Raw genomic sequence first — 23336 nt, forward strand, 5'->3', positions numbered from 1 at the left:
TAATCTGGTATTTACCCTGAGTTCTCCTGCCTAGTCAGCATCTTGGGCCACTGCTGGATATATTACACTTGACGCAGGGACTGGCAATATTCACTTGGGTTCACTGATAGTGAAATTGCTCTTGAAAAGTGAACCGGGGGGCTACAGAACTGTGATATTTACCAATGAATTTGGGATTGAAAGTGGGGAAAAAGGTCTGAAAAATAAAGGAACAGGAAACAGAAGAGAAAGAGTATATTTTTCCTTGTTAGATTTCAATCAGTTCAATGTCTTGCTGCCAGGTACTCTGGATCTTGGGATCTCGGTGCAGTGGTGGGGGGTGGTGGTCACTGAATGTGGACAGTCACTGCATGCAGGGCATCCCGCGGTAGTGGGTCTCTCTGGGTCTTGTGTCTCTCAGTACAGAATGTTTCTCTGTGTCTGGAAGTCTTATAACTTTAGTCTCCTATTATACTGTTCTGGATCCTGACTGTAACATCATGCTTTGTGGAGGGAAGGGAGGATAGTCTAGGTCAGAAAATTCAAACTACATTTTGGCATGAAGCACGAATGAGCTAGAATTATTAAAATGACCAAATAGTCTTAAGACAAAAATGGATACAAAACCAAAGGCAATAATTTTTTGGGAGAGTGATCAACAATCTTGCTGAGGAGATGTATTTTGGGGTTTAAAAAATAATTCTCAAAAGATTTATTCAAAATTTTTTAGACATGTCATGAGGAACAATATACAAAAAAAAAACAAAACATTTAAATAATACCCAGAGAGCTATGTTGCTGGAGTCAGGGCTTTGTGCTTTGCTCTTGGTAGCGTCACCCATGCCAAACAGGTCAAAGGGTAGAGTCTAGAGTGGTCCATGGGTCCTCTACGTTCTGGGGTTCAGCTCAGGGCTAACAACCCTGACTGGTAAAACAAAATTGTTATGGAAACAGCAATGAAGAATCCTTCTACATCTGAGTGTGACGGTATTCCTGAGTCTCCACCTGGGACTTCCACGACTGACAGTAGTGAAAACCAAGAGGAAACTACTGACATGATGAAGGAAGCCCTAAACAACACCAGAGATGGAGGATCTTCATTGCTGACCTAAACACCAGTGGCGTAATAAGCAGTAAGTATGTAAATAAGTCATATTCAAGCCACTATGGCACTCTGAACAAACTTCATCTTCAGTGCTTGCCCAGCTTTGCAGTCACAAGTAAACTGAAAGAAATTCAAGCACTGCTTACTGTAGGAGAAAAACCCTGAAACTGAACCCCCATGCTGCAGCTCAAAGTTATGAGGAAAGATTGGAGGAACTTGAATAACTAGACCACGTGGACTAGTTTTCTTGCCTATCCCTACCTTTGAGCCCAGTTACGTCGTGGCTCACGCAATATTTTGCAGCGTCAGCGATCGCCAGTCAGGGATCAATTCTTGCCGCTGTCTGTAAAAAGTTTGTACGCTCTCCCTGTGACCGCGTGGGTTTCTTCCCACATTCCAAAGATGTAGAGTTGAGGTTACAGGTATACTATGTTGGCATCGGAAACATGACAACACTGCAGGTTGCTCCAAGTCCAATCATCTGATTGTGTTGATTGTTGACACAAACAATGCATTTCACTTTGTTTTGATGTACTCGTGACAAATAAAGCTAATCTTTATTTGCTTTAAATAAATACAGCAAATTATTTATTTATTTAAAGCAAATAAATGAAGTTATTTGTTTGTTTATTTATTTATTGACAGCTGCTGGAGAGATAGCTAAATAGGTGCTGGTTAGCTTTCTGGACCTTTCCTAAAGAGATTGATGCAGACACAGGTAGTCCTAGACCACAGGCAGCATGGTAGCTCAGTGATTAGCAAAACACTTCACAGTACAGGTGACCAGGGTTGAATTTCTGCCACTGCCTGTAAGGAGTTTGCATGTTCTCCCTGTGACCACATGGATTTCCTCTGGGTGCTCTGGTTTCCTCTCACAGTCCAAAGACCTACCGGTTGGTTGGTTAATTGGTCACTATAAATTATCCCGTGATTAGGCTAGGATTAAAACAGGGGATGGGTCTAAGGGCTGAAAGGGCCAATTCTGCACTGTATCTCGGTAAAGAAATAAATAAACTGACCTTTCTGAACATATAAATCTGAACAGAGTATTTACAAACTGCAAGGGTGCAGAGATTCACAAAGGAACTCAAGGGCACTGATGCTTTCATCTAACCAGCTTCAATGAATAAACACACATTGGGTCGTGATCACAATGGCTTTTTTGTTGTTCTTACAAGAACACAGACATCAGTTGTAGGACTTCCACTATGCTCTATGGGATCAGCTGGCTAGCAGCCCTCAATATTACGTAGCCAATGAAAAGTGTTACTGTGCCTTCAGAGCCTCTTTTAGAATCTATGTAAACGAAAATCTTCTAGCTGTACTATGGCTTCAGTACATCAGCATGCATCAAAGAAAAGCAGCAACATTTCTTCATCCAACATACATCAAAGTTGCTGGTGAACGCAGCAGGCCAAGCAGCATCTATAGGAAGAGGCGCAGTCGACGTTTCAGGCCGAGACCCTTCGTCAGGACTAACTGAAGGAAGTTAGTCCTGACGAAGGGTCTCGGTCTGAAACGTCGACTGCGCCTCTTCCTATAGATGCTGCTTGGCCTGCTGCGTTCACCAGCAACTTTGATGTATGTTGCTTGAATTTCCAGCATCTGCAGAATTCCTGTTGTTAACATTTCTTCATCAGTACTTTTCAAATCACAACTACAGATACTTAAGAACACTGAAATTCTGCTCTGCCAAGATGTAAGACCACAAGAAGACAAGATATAGGAGCAGAATTAGGCCATTTGGCCCATTGTCCTTCCACCATTTCATCATGGCTGAATCAATTTTCCTCTCAGCCCCAATCTCCTGCCTTCTCCCTGTATCCCTTCATGCCCTGACCAATCAAGAGTCCATTAATCTCTGCCTTAAATATATATAAAGACTCGGCCTCCACAGCTGCCTGTGGCAAAGAATTCCACAGATTCATCACTCCTTGGTTAAAGAAATTCCTCCTTATCTCCATTCTAAAAGGACACCCCTCTATTCTGAGGCTGTGTCCTCTGGTCTTAGACTCTCTCACAAAGGAAATATCCTCTCTACATCCACTCTATCAAGGCCTTTCACCATTCAATAGGTTTCAATGAGGTCACCTTTCCTTCTTCTGAATTGTAGTGAATACTAGAGGCATCAGATACTCTTCATGTGACAAGCCATTCAATCCTGGAATCATTTTCGTGAATCTCCTTTGAACCCTCTCTAGTTTCAGCACATCCTTTCGAAGATAAGGGGTCTAAACCTGCACACAATACTCCAAGTGAGGCCTCACCAGTACTTTATAAAGTCTCAACATTACATCCTTGCTTTTGTACTCTAGTCCTCTGGAAATGAATGTTAACATCACTTTTGCCTTCCTCACCACAGAATCAACCTGCAAATTAACCTATAGGGAATCCCGCGCAAGGATTCCCAAGACCCTTTATGTCCTTTTTTTTGTATTTCTGTCCATTTAGAAAATAGTCTAACCTTTCATTTCTTCTACCAAAGTGCATGACCAGACACTTCCCAACACTGTGTACCATCTGCTATTTCTTTGTCCATTCTCCTAATCTATCTCAGTCCTTCTGTAACCTCTCTACTTCCTCAAAACTACCTGCTTCTCCACCTATCTTCTTATCGTGGCAAACATTGCAACAAAGCCATTAATTCCATCATCCAAATCATTGACATATAAGATAAAAAGAACCGGTCCCAACGTAGACCCCTGTGGAACAGCACGAGTCACTGGCAGCCAAACAGAAAAGGCTCTCTTTTTTTCCCACTCTTTGCCTCCTGTCAATCAGCCACTGCTTTATCCATGCTAGAATCTTTCCTGTAATACCACGGGCTTGTAGGTTGTTAAGTAGCCTCATGTGTGGCACCTTGTCAAAGGTTTTCTGAAAATCCAAGCACACAACATTAACTGATTCTCCTTTGGCTAGCCTGCTTGTTATTTCTTTAAAGAATTCCAACAGATTTGTCAGGCAAGATTTTCCCTTGAGGAAACCATATCCACTACAGCTTATTTTATCATGTGCCTCTAAGTACCGTGAGACCTCATCCTTAATAACCGACTCCCAACATCTTCCCAACCACTGAGGTCAGACTAACTGGCCTATAGTTTCTTCTGCCTCCCTCTCTTCTTGATGAGTGATTATCATTCTGATTGGCTCCTAAACCCTGGGCTTTCTAAGTCTAGACTGAAGGACTCTCTAACACCAAATATATTACATTTGATGTCCAGGGTTGGGCAATCAATGCAGATTTTGTTAATGATACCTGGATCCTGAGAATAAATTACTTTCCTGCATTAATAAATTAAGGTGGTTGCCACTCTCACTTAATCCTTAATTTTCCTTATCCCATGAGACACTGGTAAACCATTGTCAATAAATTCAATATAAAGAAACCTCTGTCTGACAGAGAATATTAACTAAGGTAGCACTACCCTGGGGAAAAAAAAATCAACACTCAAAGGGTTACTTTGAGCTTTAATTTATTACATTTCACATTATGTGACAAGGAAAATTATTTGTATTATTAATAAAAAAAATCATTTTTCCTTCTTGAATAGCCTAATAAAATGAAAACCAATTTCGAATGACTCTAGATAAGACAGCAGCTACACAACTTCCATCAGCTCAGTAAACAGTAATAATGAACAGCGAGGTGACTGTCATCTGTGATAAAGCACTCCTATTAGCCATCCCGGTTTTATATTAATGTTAATTATAACACACATACGGTAATGGGTTATTGAGTTTTTATCTGTTTTAAGAACACTAATGGTAAACATGCCAACAAAATGCCATCTTACTTTTTTTAATTAGATGAAGTTTTTTTTAAGTTGGATTAATCATGAGGGATTTCTCTTTGTTTTTTTCTGGGTGCTGTTATACCACAGGATCCCTTTTCAGATTATTCCTGCTCATGACGGTAGTGTAGCGGTTAGCGCGACGCTATTACAGCTTGGGGCGTTTGGGAATTTGGAGTTCAATTTCGGCATTATCTGTAAGGAATCTGTATGTTCTCTCTGTAACTGCTTGGGTTTCCTCTGTATGATTCAATTTCTTTCCACAGGCCAATGATGCACTGGTTAGTAGGTTAATTGTCGTTGTAAATTGTCCTCTGATTAGGCCTGGGTTAAATAGGTGAGTTGTTGGGCAGTGCGGCTCATTGGGCTGTGAGGGCCTGCTCCGCACTGTATCTCTAAATAAACACGTAAATGATATCATAAAAGTAGATGAGGCCACCTTCAGGATGGATGAACAACACCTTATACTCCATCAGGGTATCCCAAACCTGATGGCAAGAAAATCCATTTCTCTTTCTGGTGAACAAATCACACCCTCTCCTTTCCTCTACTCAACATTCTGACACTTTATTTCTTCTCACCTGCCTATGACTCCCACCTGAGTGCCCTTCTCCTATGGCCCACTCTCCTCTTCCATCAGATTCTTTCCTCTCCATCTCCCACTCACCTGACCTCACCTATCACCTTCCATCTAGCCTCTTTCCCCTCCCCTCACATTTTTATTCGGGCATTTCCCCCCCCCATCCTTCTCAGTCCCGAGGAAGGGTCTGAGTCAGAAGTGTTGACTGGTTATTCATTTCCATAGAAGTTGCCTGATCTGCTGAGTTCCTCCAGCATTTCGTGTGTGTTGCTTGAATTTACAGCATCTGTAGACTTTCTCAAATTCATAGAAGTTGTACTCCCTGGCCACAATGTATACTCATTGGCAAGAGTAAATGCAGCTTTCATATGTGTTCTTGTTTCAACTATTTTAAAAGTTTAAGGCACTAAAACTAAGCTTAACTCATCATTGACTGTCACCCAGTCAGTTCCAGTGAATACTTGACCCTGTGGTAGAGATAAGTAGGTCACAGATTCAAGCGTTATTCCAAAACAAACAGAACCAACACTTGAGAGCAATAATGAGTTCGTACTGTGTTATATGGGATGCTGCCTTTTGTAAGGGACTTCAAACCATTAACCTTTCAGCTCTTAAGGAGGTGCAAAAGCTCATGCAGCTGTGTTTGAAGGGCACTAGAGCTGTGTTTTACTACGAACACCTCCAGAAAAAAAACAATTGTTTTTTTTAGATTGTAGAACATTGCTGTGCACAAATTGCTCCCCATTATCATTTATAAAACATTGAGTACAATGAAAAAAGACCAATTTTCTGTTGGAAGAACTCAGCAGTTCGAGCAGTGCCTATGGGTGCGGGGGAAGGAACCATCAATATTTCGATTAATACCCTGAGAATAGAGAGGAAGAGGGTGAGCGATGTGTCAGGGTGGTAGGTGATTGATGCACTGAGGACAAGGCGAAGGTTGTTGGGCATACGGAGTCAGGTGGGGGTGAGGAATGTGTAGGTGGAGACAGCTACGATGGTGGGAGAAGACGTAGTATTGTAAATGTTGGATTGGTTTTAATAGACAATAGACAATAGGTGCAGGAGCAGGCCATTTGGCCCTTTGAGCCAGCACCGCCATTCACTGTGATCATGGCTGATCATCCACAATCAGTATTCAGTTCCTGCCTTATCCCCATAACCTTTGATTCCACTATCTTTAAGAGCTCAATCCATCTCTTTTTTGAAAGCATCCAGAGACTTGGCCTCCACAGCCTTCTGGGGCAGAGCATTCCATATATCCACCACTCTCTGGGTGAAAAAGTTTTTCCTCAACTCCATTCTAAATGGTCTACCCCTAATTCTTAAACTGGGGCCTCTGGTTCTGGTCTCACCCATCAGCGGGAACATGTTTCCTGCCTGCAGCGAGTCCAATCCCTTAATAATCTTATATGTTTCAATAAGATCCACTCTCGGCCTTCTAAATTCCAGAGTATACAAGCCCAGTCGCTCCAATCTTTCGACATATGACAGTCCCACCATCCCGGGAATTAACCTTGTGAACCTACGCTGCACTTCCTCAATAGCAAGAATGTCCTTTGTCAAATTTGGAGATCAAAACTGCACACAGTACTCCAGGTGTGGTATCACCAGGGCCCTTTACAGCTGCAGAAGGACCTCTTTGCTCTTATACTCAATTCCCCTTGTTATGAAGGCCAGCATGCCATTAGCTTTCTTCACTGCCTGCTGTACTTGCATGCTTGCTTTCAGTGACTGATGTACAAGAACACTTAGATCTTGTTGTGCTTCCCCTTTTCCCAACTTGACTCCATTTAGATAATAATCTGCGTTCTGGAGGGCTCTGTGCTCGGCAAATCTCTCTCTCTCTCTCTCTCTCAGTTGGGGGAGAGTTGTTTGGCAATTCTCGAGTCGGAGAACTCAGAAAAAAAGTGACGTGGACGACTTTAACACCGTAAATCAGCTACTTGTTTTGCTTTTGTCTCCCCTCTCGCTGTGTGACACCTCTCTGTCCCTACATTAGTAACAGAGAGGGCCTGTGGCATGTTGAATTGTTAGTTGAATGATCAGTTTTAGTTGTATTGCAGATCATGGTCTTTCTTGGGGGCTTTGCTATTGCTTGCTTGGTGGGTGAAAGGAGCTGATGCTTTTTTTGATGAAATAAGTGAGGGGGAGGCGAAGGGCCAAACTTCGCTACTGCTTGTGCTTGGGAGGGGAGAGTAGTGGGGTCTTTGGGGTTCTTAAGTTTTTACTGTCACTCATTCTTTGGGGCACTCTTCTGTTTTTGTGGATGTCTGCAAAGAATAAGAATTTCAGGATGCATATTGTATACATTCTCTGATATCAAATGGAGCTATTGAACTATCGAAACAAAAAGGCTGGAATCTGATAAGTAGGAAAGGTGAGAATGGGAACCATTAGGGAAAGGAAAGTGGAGCTAGTTGGGGTGAAATGCATGGTTATAAGTGAATTAAACCAGGAGGGAGGGGGTTAGAAAGTGGTCTGAGGAGATGGTTGGGATTTAGGGGGTTGGAGGGCAGTGCAATGGAAGATTAGCACATTAAGTCTGTTTGAGAGTGAAAATTGCCCAAGGTTTCCCAGAGATCTATTGAACAAGTGGGGATTGAGCCAAAGGATTTCACATCAGATGCAGTGAAAAATAATTTTAAATGAAGATTGTAAAGGAGGAAAGGAAGATGAAGAAGTGGGAGGGACGGTGGGGGAATAGAGGGATGGGACGCTGATTGATTTAGAACGGAGATTCAAGAGCCTAGGGTAGGAACAGATGAGTATAAAAAAAAACAGTTGTGGTTCCGGTGACGTCATTGTTCAGAATGGTAGCTTAAGTCAAAAGCTCCTCTGGAAAAAACGCATATTTTGTCCCGTTAATCTATCAAATATAAGATCTTTTGAAAATATCTGAATTGATAAGGAGGGCAAGAATGGGGAGATAGAATGGAGATAAAGAAAGCATCACTGCGGAGCCTATGGAAGAGAGAGGTACGACAAGCAGCTCTCCTGCACGTGCTCGTGGTGGTGAGGCTGACGCTGGGCCTCGTGCAGGCGAAGCAACAAATATGATAAGGACTCTGGAAGAGATGAGGGAAGTCCAAAAAGATAGAAAACAGCAACTCAATGATATAAAGTCAGAGCTCGCCAACATCAATCAGAAAATAGCGGTGGCAGAGACTCAAATTGAGAAGGTGGAAGACCGTGTGCAAAATGTGGAACAGATACTAAGTAAGACGATAAAAATATTAAATCAACAGGAAAGTAAATTGCTTGACCAGGAGGGAAGATCGCGACGGAAAAATATCAAGATTTTTATAATGTTCCCGAAGGAATGAAGGGATTGCGATGATAGACTTTGTAGAAAAGCTGGAGATTCTCCAGCTATGGAGATTGAAATTGAGAGGGCACATCGTTCGCTCGTCCCGCAGCCTCACGGAGACAGAGAAAGTAAGCCGCGCTCAATAGTACTTAGATTCCTTCAATTCAAGAGCAAGGCGGAGATTCTACAAAGGGCCTGGGGTAAGAAGAGGGTTTTTTGGAACGGGAGGTTAATATACTTCGCTCATGAGTACCCCCTGGCGGTCCTACAGAAACGGAAGGAATATTCTGAAGCAAACCGAATACTAAAGCAAGAAACGATTAAATTCCAAACCCCGTACCCTGCTAAACTGAGGGTATTTTACCAAGAAGGGATACGACTATATCAGACGATAGAAGAGGCGACTACAGACATGAACAGCAGAGGACTGCCTGTTAGCGTGGTCAAACCAAGAGATTATTATTTTGCAGCACAGCTGAGAGCCGTGATATGCTGGTGCAACCCATCATATGATGCTCAATGGAAAAACATTGAGGAGAGGATACTTTCCATCCCCATACAGGCAATTTTGGCTGATAACAACCTACAAATTTACATAAATAATATTGACAACCCGTGAATGAAATGGACTCTTAAAATATGGAAAACTATTATAAAAGAATATAAACTAGAGAGAGACATTGCAATTCTTAAATGGTATGCATATGACTCGGATTTTACGCTGAACAAACTGGATGCCAGATTTAAGGACTGGACAGCTAAAAGATTAACAGCTATTTGCAATATAATGAAAGAAGGAACACTGTTCGGTTTTGAAATGTTCAAAGAGAAACACTTATTGGAAAAGGAAGAGTTTTACCAGTATTTACAGATGTGACAGTACGTTAATAGGACGGTTAAAAATGTAACCAAGGCAAGTACATGTCCAATAGAGCTATTTAGAAAAACATATAATTCAGACAACGGTAGTAGAATAATTTCAAGCGGGTATAAGGGTTTGTCAAATCTTAAAACACATTCGACTTCATACATTAAAACAAAATGGGAGAAGGAAGGAGGGATAATAATATCTGAGGAAGACTGGACAATAATATGGAGGTATCAATGGAAGTGTACCAGTTCACAGAAATGGAGGGAGTTCGGGTGGAAAAACCTGGTAAGATATTTTATTACACCCTCTCAGAAATACCATTATGATAGTAACCCCACTGTTTGCTGGAGAAATTGTGGAAATTAAAATGCAAACCATTATCATATTTTCTGGGAATGCCCTGTTATCAAAGACTGTTGGAGTGGAATACATAATAAAGATATCTTTAAATGTGAAATACCCTTAGAGAGTAAGACCATATATTTTGGGTATATACCTCAAGAATGGTTGAAAAGAGATAAATATTTAATGAATGTACTGCTGGTGGCTGGTAAAAAGACCCTTACCAGGAAATGGTTATCACAGGAGAGCCCAACTTTAAAAGTATGGATGGAAATTACAATGGACATTTACAAAATGGAGACGATAACAGCATCTGTTAATCATAAGTTGGAACAATTTTATTCATACTGGAAAAAATGGTTTAACTACATAACACCTCATAGGCCTGATTTTACTCTCACAAGTCAATGAATATGTTGTAAAAAAAAATCACTCCCCGCTCTGTACATAGTTTTCTTCTCTCGACTGTTCTTTCTTTCCTCTCCTTTCTATAATTTATACCTCAGATAAATATTATGTGGAGATTTGTGACAAATATGATTATATGATATATATGTACAGTATCTGAAATATATCTTATGGAAATGTTTGTTTGATGATGAAATTCAAGAAAAAATAAATTACAAAAAAAAACAGTTGTAAAGGTATGTTGTTGGGAGGAGAGCGAAATCAGAGAAGGAGAAGTTTAAGAGGTTAAGGCACTAAAGGGGATAATTAAAGACAGAAGGAGGAATGTGTAGTTTAAAATGAAATAATGGAAAATTAGTAGTCGATTGGAGTGGGTGGTATTAAATGAATCACATCAATTAGATGAAAATTTTGAGGTATGGACATCCATCAGGAAAGTACATTAAGAGATGACAAGTGTGTGGGGTTTAAATGCAACTGAAGTAAAGTGGGATGGAGACAGATGATGCTGCTGAAGTGGAAACAGATGGCTATTACAACAAACAGGCCGTAGGGCTTAGGGTTGAACATAAAGTTGAAGTTATGATTTGTTTTAGTGGAGGGAATGGGATCAGTGAATTTGTGACAGGGAGTCAAAGGCAATGCTTGTTTTCCTAATATTCGGCTGGAGGAGAAAGGAGATATTTAAAACTGGATGCTGGACAACCACTTCAGACAATATAACAGCAGTGAAGGGATCAAAATAAGTAGAGGTCTGGTAGATCTGGGAGTCGTCAACATAAACAAGGATACACTTGAAAGTTGAACCGCAGACAGGTATTTGAGGGTCACTGATAACAGGTAATCCTTATAAGGGAAGCTGATCAGGTCAAAAAACTCATGGAAGTATGACAACGATAATGCAACACAGATGCAAGATGCTGTTTTTGGTTTTGATTTCCATAATATGGTAGTTAGTATCTAAGAGAATGATGAGGGGAAAAGAAGAAGAAAGTGGGGAGAGGGAGAGAGGGAGAGGGGGAGGGGGAGAGGGGGAGGGGAGAGGGAGAGGGGGAGGGGGAGAGGGAGAGGGGAGAGGGGAGAGGGGGAGTGGAGAGGGGGAGGGGGAGGGGGAGAGAGAGAGGAAGAGAGGGAGGGAGGGAGAGAGGGAGAGGGAGAGGGAGAGTGAGGGGGAGGAAGAGGGAGAGGGGGAGGGAGGAGGAAGAGAGAGAGAGAGAGAGAGAGAGAGAGAGAGAGAGAGAGAATGAACATCCATCCCATTTTATAACTTTACTAAATCAGATTGATTTGGATGATGCTAAACTCACATTGGTTCACTCACTCTGTAGTTATGCTTCAGAATGTTGAGCCAAATCAAGACCAATATGCGAACAGAACTCAATACTTACACTGAACTGTAGGTAAACTGGAGAAGAAGCCCTTTAACCGTGCAGCTAACCATTCCAGGCTCTCATGCAGGTTTGCCAGAGCCTTTAGGTCACTGACATCTCGTAAGATTTCATTTTGTGGTATAAGCTTGTCTCCTAAATTGCCAGTCAAGACTTCAGACTCCTTGGCATTAGCAGCTCTGTAATAAAAATATTTTTTAATTAAAGCATTGAAGAGGAAGGATGAGTTCATCAATAGTGGTCAAACATAAGTTCACCATTAAAAATATTAACAGTCTTTGTCTCACACAGTGCTTTCCATTTGTGGTCAGCATTATAAACTAAGCTGTTTGTCTGATATAATGATGACCGGAAATGGAGCATGCTTGTCATCGGCCTACAGGATGTTGGTTTGGAATTATGGAATTCCAGCCCCAAATCTCTGTTTCCATTGCTTCTTGAAGGCACTACTTCACTTGGCTCCTTGATCAACTTTCAGGCTTTTCATTGGTGGTAAATGCTTTGTGTGCTTTACTACCTTAAGGGCTCCGAATAAATTCAAGTTGCTGTCTCCAGACTCAGTAGTACAGGAAACATTGGTGCTGCTCAAAGGCTTCAATTCTCTGCTTTCTCTCTTCAACCAACTAATGATCGAGATGAAGTGCTGGCTTTGAACCTGAAGGTGGGTTTTATATCTTTCAGCTGTCTGTCACAGGCACGGTTGGTCACAGGACAAAGGACAATGTGACTATTACTGTTCTTGCACCAGAGCAGTTGGAGGTTAAGCAAGCTCTCTTGAATTCAGTGTGGAGCCAGTTTGATCAGTTTAACTCAAGCACTAGTTGAGTCAGCTGCTGGAGCTGTTTTTGAAATTCTTAACTATTTATAAAGAAAACATTTAAAACTATTTTAAAACACAACCTTTCAGAAAACATTAAATTCACTTAAAACAGTGAAAAGCATAAAAAACTGCAAAAATAAAAAGTTAAGAAAATTTTATTGAGCATGCATATCCCTATCTCTTGCAATCAGAATCAGATTTATTATCACTGATATATGTCATGAAATGTGTTGTTTCGTGGTAGCACAACAGTGCAATAGATAAAAATTACTTTATATTCCAAAAATAAATAAAATTGCAAAAGATGAAAAATGAGGAAGTGTTCATGGGTTCATGAACCATTCAGGTATCTGATGGTGGAGGGTAAGAAACTGTTCTGAAAACATTGGGTGTGACTCTTCAGGCTCCTGTACCTCCTCTCTGATGGCAGCAATGAGGAGAAGGCCAGTCCCGAATGGTGAGGGCCTTTATTGACGGATGCCACATGCTTGAAGCACCACCTTTTGAAGATGTCCTCAATGGCAGGGAGCCTTGTGCCAGTGATGGATCTAACTGAGTCTACAGCCCACTGAAACATTTTAAGATTCTGTGTCTGGACATCTCCATAGAGGACAGTGATGCAACGAGCTCTCTAAAGTACATCTGTAGACATTTGCTAGCGTCTTTGGTAACATACCTAATCTCCTCAAACCCCTAATGAAGACGAGCCACTGGCATGCTTTTTTTGCGATTGCATCAATGTGTTGGGCCCAGGATTGAACCTCTAAAATGATGCCTGGGAAATTGAAGCTGCTTACCCTTTCCACCACTGACCACTCAATGAGGACTGTTCTGTATTCTCTCAACTTCCCTTTCCTGGTCCACAATCAACACCTTGGTCTCGTGAACAATAACCACGAGGTCTCTCTTGCGACACAACCTAACCAGCCGATCTCACACCTATACACAATTTAATTTCCTTTCAAAAAATGGATTGTTTCTGGCCGCATTCCCCACCATTAAGAGAAAGGCTGCAACAGCCTTGAACTCGTTCACTGGTGGAGTCTTGAATCAGAACATGGTTGGAGACTGCCTTGTGATTTTGCATCCCTATGTATCCCCCACTTGTTGGCACTCACAGAGCGCAATGCTGGCTGTCACACTGGGAATTTTCAGCAATTATTTGTGAAAGCTTATTCATTTTCCAACCTTTGTTGCTGTGCAATATATCTCCACTTTATCCACTTAACTCAAACCCAGCTTTAAACTCTGTGCCATTAAATTAGCTATATTATTCTAACGGTTTTGCACATTTATATGTTTGCTTGATAGCACATTGACCTTTCCTGATTTAATTGTTGCTTGGAGATACAGCACAGTTACACCCCTTCCGGCCTAACGAGCCCTTCTCCTATGAATCCTGAATTTACCATTTCCTGAATCATCCCTTCATTCGTGTGCGTTGTCTGCTGTTCTATGATGAATCAAAGGCATCAATTAGCTGGGGAATGTGAAACAGGTAGAAAATTTACAGACATCCCACCCTGCAAAAACTCATTTCAGAGAGGTAGTACCATCAATTTGCGGGAGACTTCCGGGAAAGGTGGGATGTCTGCAATACAGTAGCTCCTTAGGAGCTAGCCAGCTAGTTTAAATAACATTAGCTATGCTAATGAACTGACTGGCAGACCACAGTACGCGTGCTTGCAACACTGTGTGTCTGACAGAGTGATCACCAGCACAGGGGCTCCACAGGGGACTGTCTTGTCTCCCTTTCTCTTCACCATTTACACCTCGGACTTCAACTACTGCACAGAGTCTTGTCATCTTCAGAAGTTTTCGGATGACTCTGCCATAGTTGGATGCATCAGCAAGGGAGATGAGGTTGAGTACAGGGCCACGGTAGGAAACGTTGTCACATGGCATGAGCAGAATTATCTGCAGCTTAATGTGAAAAAGACTAAGGAGCTGGTGGTAAACCTGAGGAGAGCTGTTGTTGTTGTTCGTCCTTCGTAGTCGAAGATGACCATGGCTTCAAAGTCAAATGGGAGATTGGTGGCTGTGGGTCCGGAGGTGACTGATGAGGCCAATCCGGGCCCTGAAGGCTCGCCCACATGTGGGACACAAGTGGGTGGGTGCTGTTGTGGCAGTGGATGCTGCTCGGGCCTTGCGCACAGCACGCTTTCGTTGCGCCTCGATGATGCGCCTGACTTCAGCTGCACGGGCTCCTGTGGAGATCTTGCTGCGCCAAGCTGGACGGTCGAGGGCAAGCATCTCCCACGTGTTGATGTCGACACTTTCAGGCAGTCTTTGTAATGTTTCTTCTGCCCCCCGACTAAGCGCTTTCCCTGACACATTTCTCCGTACAGCAGCTGCTTAGGCAATCGGCTGTCTGGCATTCTGACCACATGTCCAGCCCACCTGGCTTGGGCTTTCAGCAGGAGGGTGTAGACGCTGCAGAGCCCAGCTCGTTCCAGGATTTCCGTGTTGGGGACTTTGTCCTGCCACCTGATGTGGAGGAGTCTGCGGAGACAGCTCAGGTGAAAATGGTTGAGCTGTTTGGCGTGTCTGCTGTAGACAGTCCGGGTCTCGCTGGCGTAAAGGAGGGTGGTAAGGACCACTGCACAGTAGACCTTCAGCTTGGTGGTAAGGCTGAGTCCTCTCTGCTCCCAGACGTTCTCACGAAGTCTCCCAAAGGCGCCCCTGTTTCCATCCAGGGGGTCAGGGTGGACATGGTGGAGGATTACAAATACCTGGGGATACGAATTGACAATAAACTAGACTAGTCAAAGAACACTGAGGCTGTCTACAAGAAGGGTCAGAGCCTTCTCTATTTCCTGAGGAGACTGAGGTCCTTTATCATCTGTCGGACGATGCTGAGGATGTTCTATGAGTCTATGATGGCCAGTGCTATCATGTTTGCTGTTGTGTGCTGGGGCAGCAGGCTGAGAGTAGCAGACACCAACAGAATCAACAAACTCATTCATAAGGCCAGTGATGTTGTGGGGATGGAACTGGACTCTCTGACGGTGGTGTCTGAAAAGAGGATGTTGTCTAAGTTGCATGCCATCTTGGACAATGTCTCCCATCCACTACATAATAGACTGGGTGGGCACAGGAGTACATTCAGCCAGAGACTCATTCCACCGAGATGCAACACAGAGCGTCATAGGAAGTCATTCCTGCCTGTGGCCATCAAACTTTACAACTCCTCCCTTGGAGGGTCAGATGCCCTGAGCCAATAGGCTGGTCCTGGACTTATTTCATAATTTACTAGCATAATTTACATATTACTATTTAACTATTTATGGTCCTATTACTATTTATTATTTATGGTGCAATTGTAACGAAAACCAATTTCCCCTGGGATCAATAAAGTATGACTATGACTATGACTATGAATGACACCTGTTAAACTCACCTCAACATGTCTTTTACAGTCTTAACCCACCAGGGGCAATAGAAAAGTCACTGTTGTAAACAGTGCAGTGAGCAACACTGTCATTATTTTTGACCCCTGTCAGGCAGGGGGTACACTTTAGTGTAGAGTGGAGTGACGTACGTTTCATATTTTCTTTTTTTTGGAACACTCTCGCGCGTGCGCTCTCCCGCTCATGGTCGCTCTCTCTCGCGCACGTGCTTGCTTTCTCGGTCTTGCTCTTGCGCTCTCTGTCGTGGTTGCTCACTCATGCTCGCTTTCTTGGGCTTGCTTTCTTGCTGTCGCTCTCTCTCGCTCTCACTCGCGCTGTCTCCCGCTTGCTTTCTTGCTCTTGCGCTCGCTCTCTTGTTCTTTCTCACGCGTTCTCTCACGCTCGCTCTTAAAAAAGTCAATTTCCGGGATATTGTATATAATTTGCGGGCATCAGGGAGCCACTATTAATATGTGGGAGACTCCCGGAACTTCCAGGGGAGGTGGGATGCCTGAATTTAATAATTGCCATAATGTTGTAGCTTTATTCAATGGCTGAGGCATTCTTATTCACAAGTTGCAATCAAAGACTGTATGATGTGTATATCAGTAATGAGTGGCCACTGTCACAGTGGCGACAGGTAATAATTTTACCTGTGATCAAGGACAGGGTCTTTTCTAGATGGAAAAAGGGATAATCTTACATTGCTATATTATTGGATGTTATGTTGAAGTTGAGTAAAAGTTAGTGAGCATTTGGGGTATTGTATGCAGCTTTGGTTGCCTAGCTATAAGAAAGATGTCAGAAAGATTGAAAAAGTGCACTGAAAATTTACAAGAACCTTAATTATAAGGAAAGGTTGAAATGATTTGGACTTTATTCCCTAGAACATAGAAGACTAAGGGGAGATTTGATTGGGGTATACAAAATTGTGAGGGGTATAGATAGGGTAAATGCAAATGTTGTTTGCTGTTGTGTGCTGGGGCAGCAGGCTGAGGGCAGCAGACACCAACAGAATCAACAAACTCATTCGTAAGGCCAGTGATGTTGTGGGGATGGAACTGGACTCTCTGACGGTGGTGTCTGAAAAGAGGATGCTGTCTAAGTTGCATGCCATCTTGGTCAATGTCTCCCATCCACTACATAATGTACTGGGTGGGCACAGGAGTACATTCAGCCAGAGACTCATTCCACCGAGATGCAACACAGAGCGTCATAGGAAGTCATTCCTGCCTGTGGCCATCAAACTTTACAACTCCTCCCTTGGAGGGTCAGACACCCTGAGCCAATAGGCTGGTCCTGAACTTATTTCCTGGTATAATTTACATATTACTATTTAACTATTTATAGTGCAACTGTAACGAAAACCAATTTCCCCTCGGATCAATAAAGTATGACTATGACTATGACTATAGCTAAGACACTGAGGTTGGGTGAGACTATAACTAGAGGTCATGGGTTAAGGGTGAAAGGTAATATTTTTAAGGGGAACATGAGGGGGAATTTCTTCACTTAGAGTGCAGAGAGAGTGTGGAACGAGTTGCAAGCAGAAGCGGTGGATGCAACTTTGATTTCAGCATTTAAGGGAAGATTGGATTGGTACATGGAAGGAAGGGGTATGGAGGGCTATGGTTCTGATGCAGGTCAATGGGACTAGGTAGATTAATAGCTTGGCATGAACTAGATAGGCTGAAGGGCCTTTTTCTGTGCTGTAGTATTCTGTGACTCTGTATTGTTAAAGTGTGCCATCTACTCTTGCATGCTGCTCACTGAGTACATGCAGTGATCATCTTGCCTCCACCGTGACAAATACAAAGCCTCTGAAATTTCAAACACAGCAACTGTGCTTATACTTAGCTAATATAGCAGCCACACAGATCACTCTTTAGAGAAAGTCAAAGACTTTGGTGTTGTGCCATTTATCTTCTGTGTTATTTCTCCTGGCACCAATCTGCTTCAGCAACCTGATTTCAAGCCTTCATGAAAGCTCTCACTCAATTCATTCAGTCATTCACCACTAATTGCACTCCTCAGACTGATATGCACAGGGAGCATTAAGACATTATTTAAATCAGTTGCCCTCAGGATAACTGATGAGATTTACTCTTTGTTAAATAAATATATGTTATACATGTACTGTACCAATCTGGTTCTGCCAGCGTGGTTGAGGAGAAGACCATTTACTCCAAAATGGGAGTTTTACAGATATGTCTTCTCATCATCTGGATTCATATATCTTATTAGCTAATATCTGTAGTGTCTCTAAATGGCAGAAACAGTACTTCATAATCACAGAATAAGCCTATTCCGTCAAACTGCTCTGTCAGTGTATGTGTTCAGCATGTCGCCTCCTACCTTAATACACCAATATATGACAGGCTGGATTGCAATGGCTGTGCACTGCCAGTAATCTGTAGAATTTGCTGGACGTGTCGCTCAGGGTCTCGGACTATATGTATGTGCTTTTTTTTGCATGACTATTTTTTAGCTCGCTACTTGGAATATGCTGTGTGTGTTTTGTACCTTGGCCCCAGAGGAATGCTGTTTTGTTCGGCTGTGTTCATGTATGGTTGAATGATAATATAACTTGAATTTGATCTAACTTGATTTGAATTTGATATCCTCCAACCCATTTGCCAACTTAACAGCTTCCCATAAATGTATGAAAGTTATTTAACACAAGCACTTAAGTTCATTTAGACCCATTATCAAAATATGAATGGAACATGATATTTGGGGGAGGGAAGTTGGTTTCAAGATTGTTTGAACTAACCACTCCCTATGGTTCTAAGTCTGCATTCTTGCTCGTCTCCAAGTAAGAATATGTAGATTAAATACACTGCCCCTTGCACTGTACCCTCATTCCATTCTTCTTTCTAATCTAAGGAACAATTAAAAGTTGAGCTATAGGTGTCTTAAAAACCCATATAGTTCACCGATGTCTTCAGGGAAAGAAGTCTGGCAACCTTGCAGTCTGGCCTAATGTGATTCTAGATCATCCAATATGAGACCATAAGACATTGGAACAGAATTAGGCCATTTGGATCATCAAGTCTTCATTGCTATTGCATCATGGCTGATTTACTATCCCCCCTAAACCTATTCTCTTGCCTTCTCCCCATAATCATGATTGGTTATATACAGTATATGTTTGAATATATTATACACAACTGTCATTTCAATTTGCGGGTTAAAAGTGGTAGGCATTGCTAGCTAAATCCACAGCCTAAATGAATAAAAACATGCACAAGTCTTGCCCAGCATGTCTACCTGTCTTATGTTTTTAGCCATTGAAGTGATTTTCAGGAGTGTAGTATATCCAAAGGCAAGAAGGAAGAATTTAAACAATGAAACTCAAATTGATAGACATGGAGGTGGGAAACAACACATGTGAGGATGCTACAGAGAAAAAGGAGGTTAATTATTCAAAAATAAATGACTGGGATGCTTTTTTTTTCAGAGTAGTATAAATAAATTATGCCTGAAAAAAGCAGGTGGCTGTCAATAGTGCCAGCTAATTATGGACTTCAGGAGAGGGAAACCAGAGGTCCATGAGCCAACCCTCACTGGAGGATCAGAGGTGGAGAGGGTCAGCAACTTAAAATTCCTGGTGTTACTATTTCAGAGGAACTGTCCGGGACCCAGCACAAAGTTCATTTGTGAAGAAAGCATGGCAGTGACCCTACTTCCTTAGGAGTCCATGGAGATTCAGCTCGACATATAAAACTTTAATAAACTTCTATAAATGTGTAGTGGACAGGATATTGACTGGCTGCATCACGGGCTGATATGGAAACACCTACAGAAAATCCTACAAAAGCTAGCTGATTCTGTGTAGTACGTCACGGGTAAAGCACTCTCACCATTGAGGACATCTCCACTTGAAATGGTGTCGTAGGAAAGCAGCATCCATCATCAGGGATTTCCACCACACAGGTCATGCTCTCTTTTTGCTGCTGCCATTAGGTAGAAAGTACAAGAGCCTCAGGACTTGCACCATCGGGTTCAAGAACAGTTCATAGTCCTTAAGCATCTGGCTCTTGAATAAAAGGAAATACCTACACTCATTGATCCATCATTGAAATGTTCCTACAACCAATGATCTCACTTTAAGGACTCTTTATTTCATTATCTCACGTTCTCATTATTCATTGTTATTTATATTTGCATTTGCACAGTTTGTTGTCTTCTGCATACTGTTGACCTTTCAATGATCTTATTATAGTTTCTGTTCTATAGATTTGCTGAGTTTGCCCACAAGAAAATAAATCTCAGAGCTCTATCTGGTGACATATATGTACTTTGATAATAAATTTACCTTGAACTTTAATTTAGTGGTGGTTTAGCCATCAAAGACTCGGTGGGTACAAGGTTCATAAGCAGAGGTGGCTCCGTTGGAATATAAAAGATTGGATGGGGTAAGAGAGAGCTGAGAACAGAAAATGCAGGCTGATGGTCCAGTCCACATCTGGGACTAAGCTTCAGCAAGTTTTTAACTTATAATTTCCCCATCCAACTTTATATCCTATACAAAGAAAGATTCTGATGAAGGGTCATCAATATGAAGTGCTCAGTTGCTCCTTTGACAGAACTAAAGTGCATTTTCAGCATTTGCAGTCTTCAAAATTTCCAACAATTATATTCTTATCAGCTGGAAACATTAATTTTGAAAAGCTTTTGGAGTGAGTATTAAGTATTATTAACACTGGTACCCTTTCCCTGCAGCAATCAGTTGACAATCTCATGGCACAGAATCTCTATTAACACATAACTACTTGAGACCCCTAATCCTCTTTCTCCCCTTACAGAAGAAATGCCTGAAGTAAAAGTATAATTTTGCAATTCCAATGAACGAGAGAATGAATTATTGACAACGGCACACCTGAAAAAAAACTAATAGCAAGAAGAAGTCAGAAAACGATATAAATTCTCTTTTAAAAGGTCAGTGGTTGAAAAATCACTGTCTTTCTCTTGCATATAATGCTGCTTTGAAGATTTGTAGAGACATGTTTACTGGAGCTGCTTTTGAATCTCAGACTAATGAATTCTGTCAGCTGTTGTTCTACTGCAAGATGCTTATTATTATGGAGAGTAACCTTTTTGAAATGGTGTACATATCAGTTGCTTAGAGACCTAAAAGCCAAGAGAATTAACTGGTAAGGACAGAAAACAGAGTGCTGCTCATCAATTAGCATATTACTAGCTACCCTGCAGCTCTCAATCATATTAAGGGAAAATTGCTGACAAATTCATAACAATGGGGAGTTGATGTATTGCAACGCTTCACCAAAGCTACCCCAGGCCATTTAAACATGAGTTGCCCACTTCGTCGCCAAGTGCCCCAGCCCCTTAGTAAAATACTTGCGGTAATGTGTCAGTGAGTACAATTAATCACTCTTACCCTGCTTCTTTCTGGACACTTAAAAGATATTTCTATTTCAGGATTCTGACAGTGTGATAAATGGAAGGATGGGCCAAGCCATGAACGGAGAAATGGAAGTCAGTGCTGCCATTCAAATGTATGCTATGTGACTGAAACTCATCCTACCCTTTTTAACCTTTAAGGTACAACATAGTTAGAAAACATCTATAATGGTCATTGCTTTCTGAAGGTTTGTAATGAGAAAGGGTATAGAATGTTAATCCTTCTCGTTGACTTTGATGACACAGAGGGATATGGCTCATACCCTTGAAACTGGATGACTGTAAATGTTGTATTAACCCTATTTGGTATTATTAAAGACAGCTGAACACTGTTACATTAGCTTGAACTTCATTTGTCATATGTACATCGAAGCATCCAGCGAAATGCTTCGTTTGCATGAGGGTTGTGCTGGGCGCAGCTCTGAAATGTCATCATGCTTCCGGTGCATGATGTGGGAGGAAACTGGACCACCCAGAGGAGACCCACATGGTCACGTGGAGAATGTACAAACTCATTACAGAGACAGCGGAAACTGAATCCTGATCTTGCAGCTGGTGTACTGTAAAGCGTTGCACCGACCACCACACTGGGATGCCTAAAATTAAATATAGATGACAATGGGTGTCCAGTGAACTACAAATATATATATTACCTGTGAAGTTTACAACTTTCATATGACTGTTCACTAGTGAAGCATTTCACTACAAGGAACAGTAAGAGCTTGGCATTAAGGATGACATGAGCATAGCATAGAAAGGAAAAGATCTATTCATATCCTGAAGAGACTTTAATTAATTGCCCATTTCAAGTAAATCTAACATGCAAGGGTGCACAAGGGGCAGCATGGTAGCTTAGTGGTTGGCACAACGCTTTACAGTACCAGGAACCTGGGTTCAAATCCCTCTGCTGTCTGTAAGGAGTTTTTTCGTTCTCCCCATGACTGCATGGGTTTCCTCCGGCTGCTCTGGTTTCCTCCCACATTCCAAAGATGCATCGGTTGGTAGGTTCATTGGTCATTGTAAATTGTCCCATGGTCAGGCTCAGGTTAAGTTGGGGGATTGCTGGGCAGCACTGACTGAAGGGGGCTGATTCTGTGCTGTATCACAACCAATAAATAAATAAATAAATAAAAGTCTCCTGCCCCAGCATTTTTTATGCTATCATTTGGTAAACCATAGGCCTGAAGGTTCCAATAGCCAGAGCCATTCTAGAACATAAGCTAAATCTAAAAATTTAATTAGAACCAGCTCATTTCAATGCTTACTTTAGCTAAAGTATACAGACTTCTCACTACACTTTTTAAATGGTTATATTCTTGCTTTTTATTGTTTGAAATAAAGTCTTGCAGAGATAATTGCCTTTCAGTAACTAACACACTAATCACCATCTCAGATGGCTCTTTATAATCATACAACGATCTCTGCTACAGCCATAATCCATGCTGTAGAGTCAAGACTGCTGATAGAAACCCTAATTTAAAGAAAACTTAATGAATATAAACTACTCTCAGCCCAGTGTTCCTTTTTTTAAAATTCCATTGGTTATTTCCCTTTTAGCATTATGGAGAACTATCGTTTTGTTTTTTCACATTTACCAGACTATTAATGTTACTGTCAGTTATCAGTGATAATATATACTTTGTAAGAAGAAGAAGAAGGAAAAGAAAACCCTTAACTTCGAGTGGAGTCATCAGGACGCCGTCACTGACGGTGTTTTTAGCAGGCTTTCTTATTTTTACGAGGCCGAGTGGCTAGCTCGATGCTCAACCCAGCACGGATGGAAAGTGTGCAAGTGAGCCGGCTGGATTTGAACTCGAGAGCCTTCACTCCAAAGTCCGGCGCTGATGCCACTAGGCCACCAACCGGCTTATATACTTTGTAAACGGAGGGTTAATGTTCAAGGCCCAAAGGATGTCTACTTTTCCTAAC

At 41.9% G+C, this 23336-nt stretch overlaps 1 protein-coding gene across 3 annotated transcripts in view; it reads right to left on the reverse strand.

Annotated features, from left to right (window-relative positions):
• The window catches only part of exoc4 (exocyst complex component 4), a 572850-nt gene that overhangs the window by 46332 nt on the left and 503182 nt on the right, over positions 1 to 23336 (reverse strand). For 2 of the 3 annotated variants that reach the window (XM_063073038.1, XM_063073040.1), the window contains exon 13: positions 11775 to 11953. In XM_063073038.1, coding sequence (XP_062929108.1) covers positions 11775 to 11953 — 179 coding nt within the window. Of the gene's footprint in view, positions 1 to 9772; positions 10292 to 11774; positions 11954 to 23336 lie in introns of those variants that run through there. The other variant, XM_063073041.1, reaches the window with a different exon arrangement.

Source organism: Mobula hypostoma, chromosome 20 (assembly GCF_963921235.1).
Source record: "Mobula hypostoma chromosome 20, sMobHyp1.1, whole genome shotgun sequence".
In the NCBI taxonomy this organism is placed as follows: Eukaryota; Metazoa; Chordata; class Chondrichthyes; order Myliobatiformes; family Myliobatidae; genus Mobula; species Mobula hypostoma.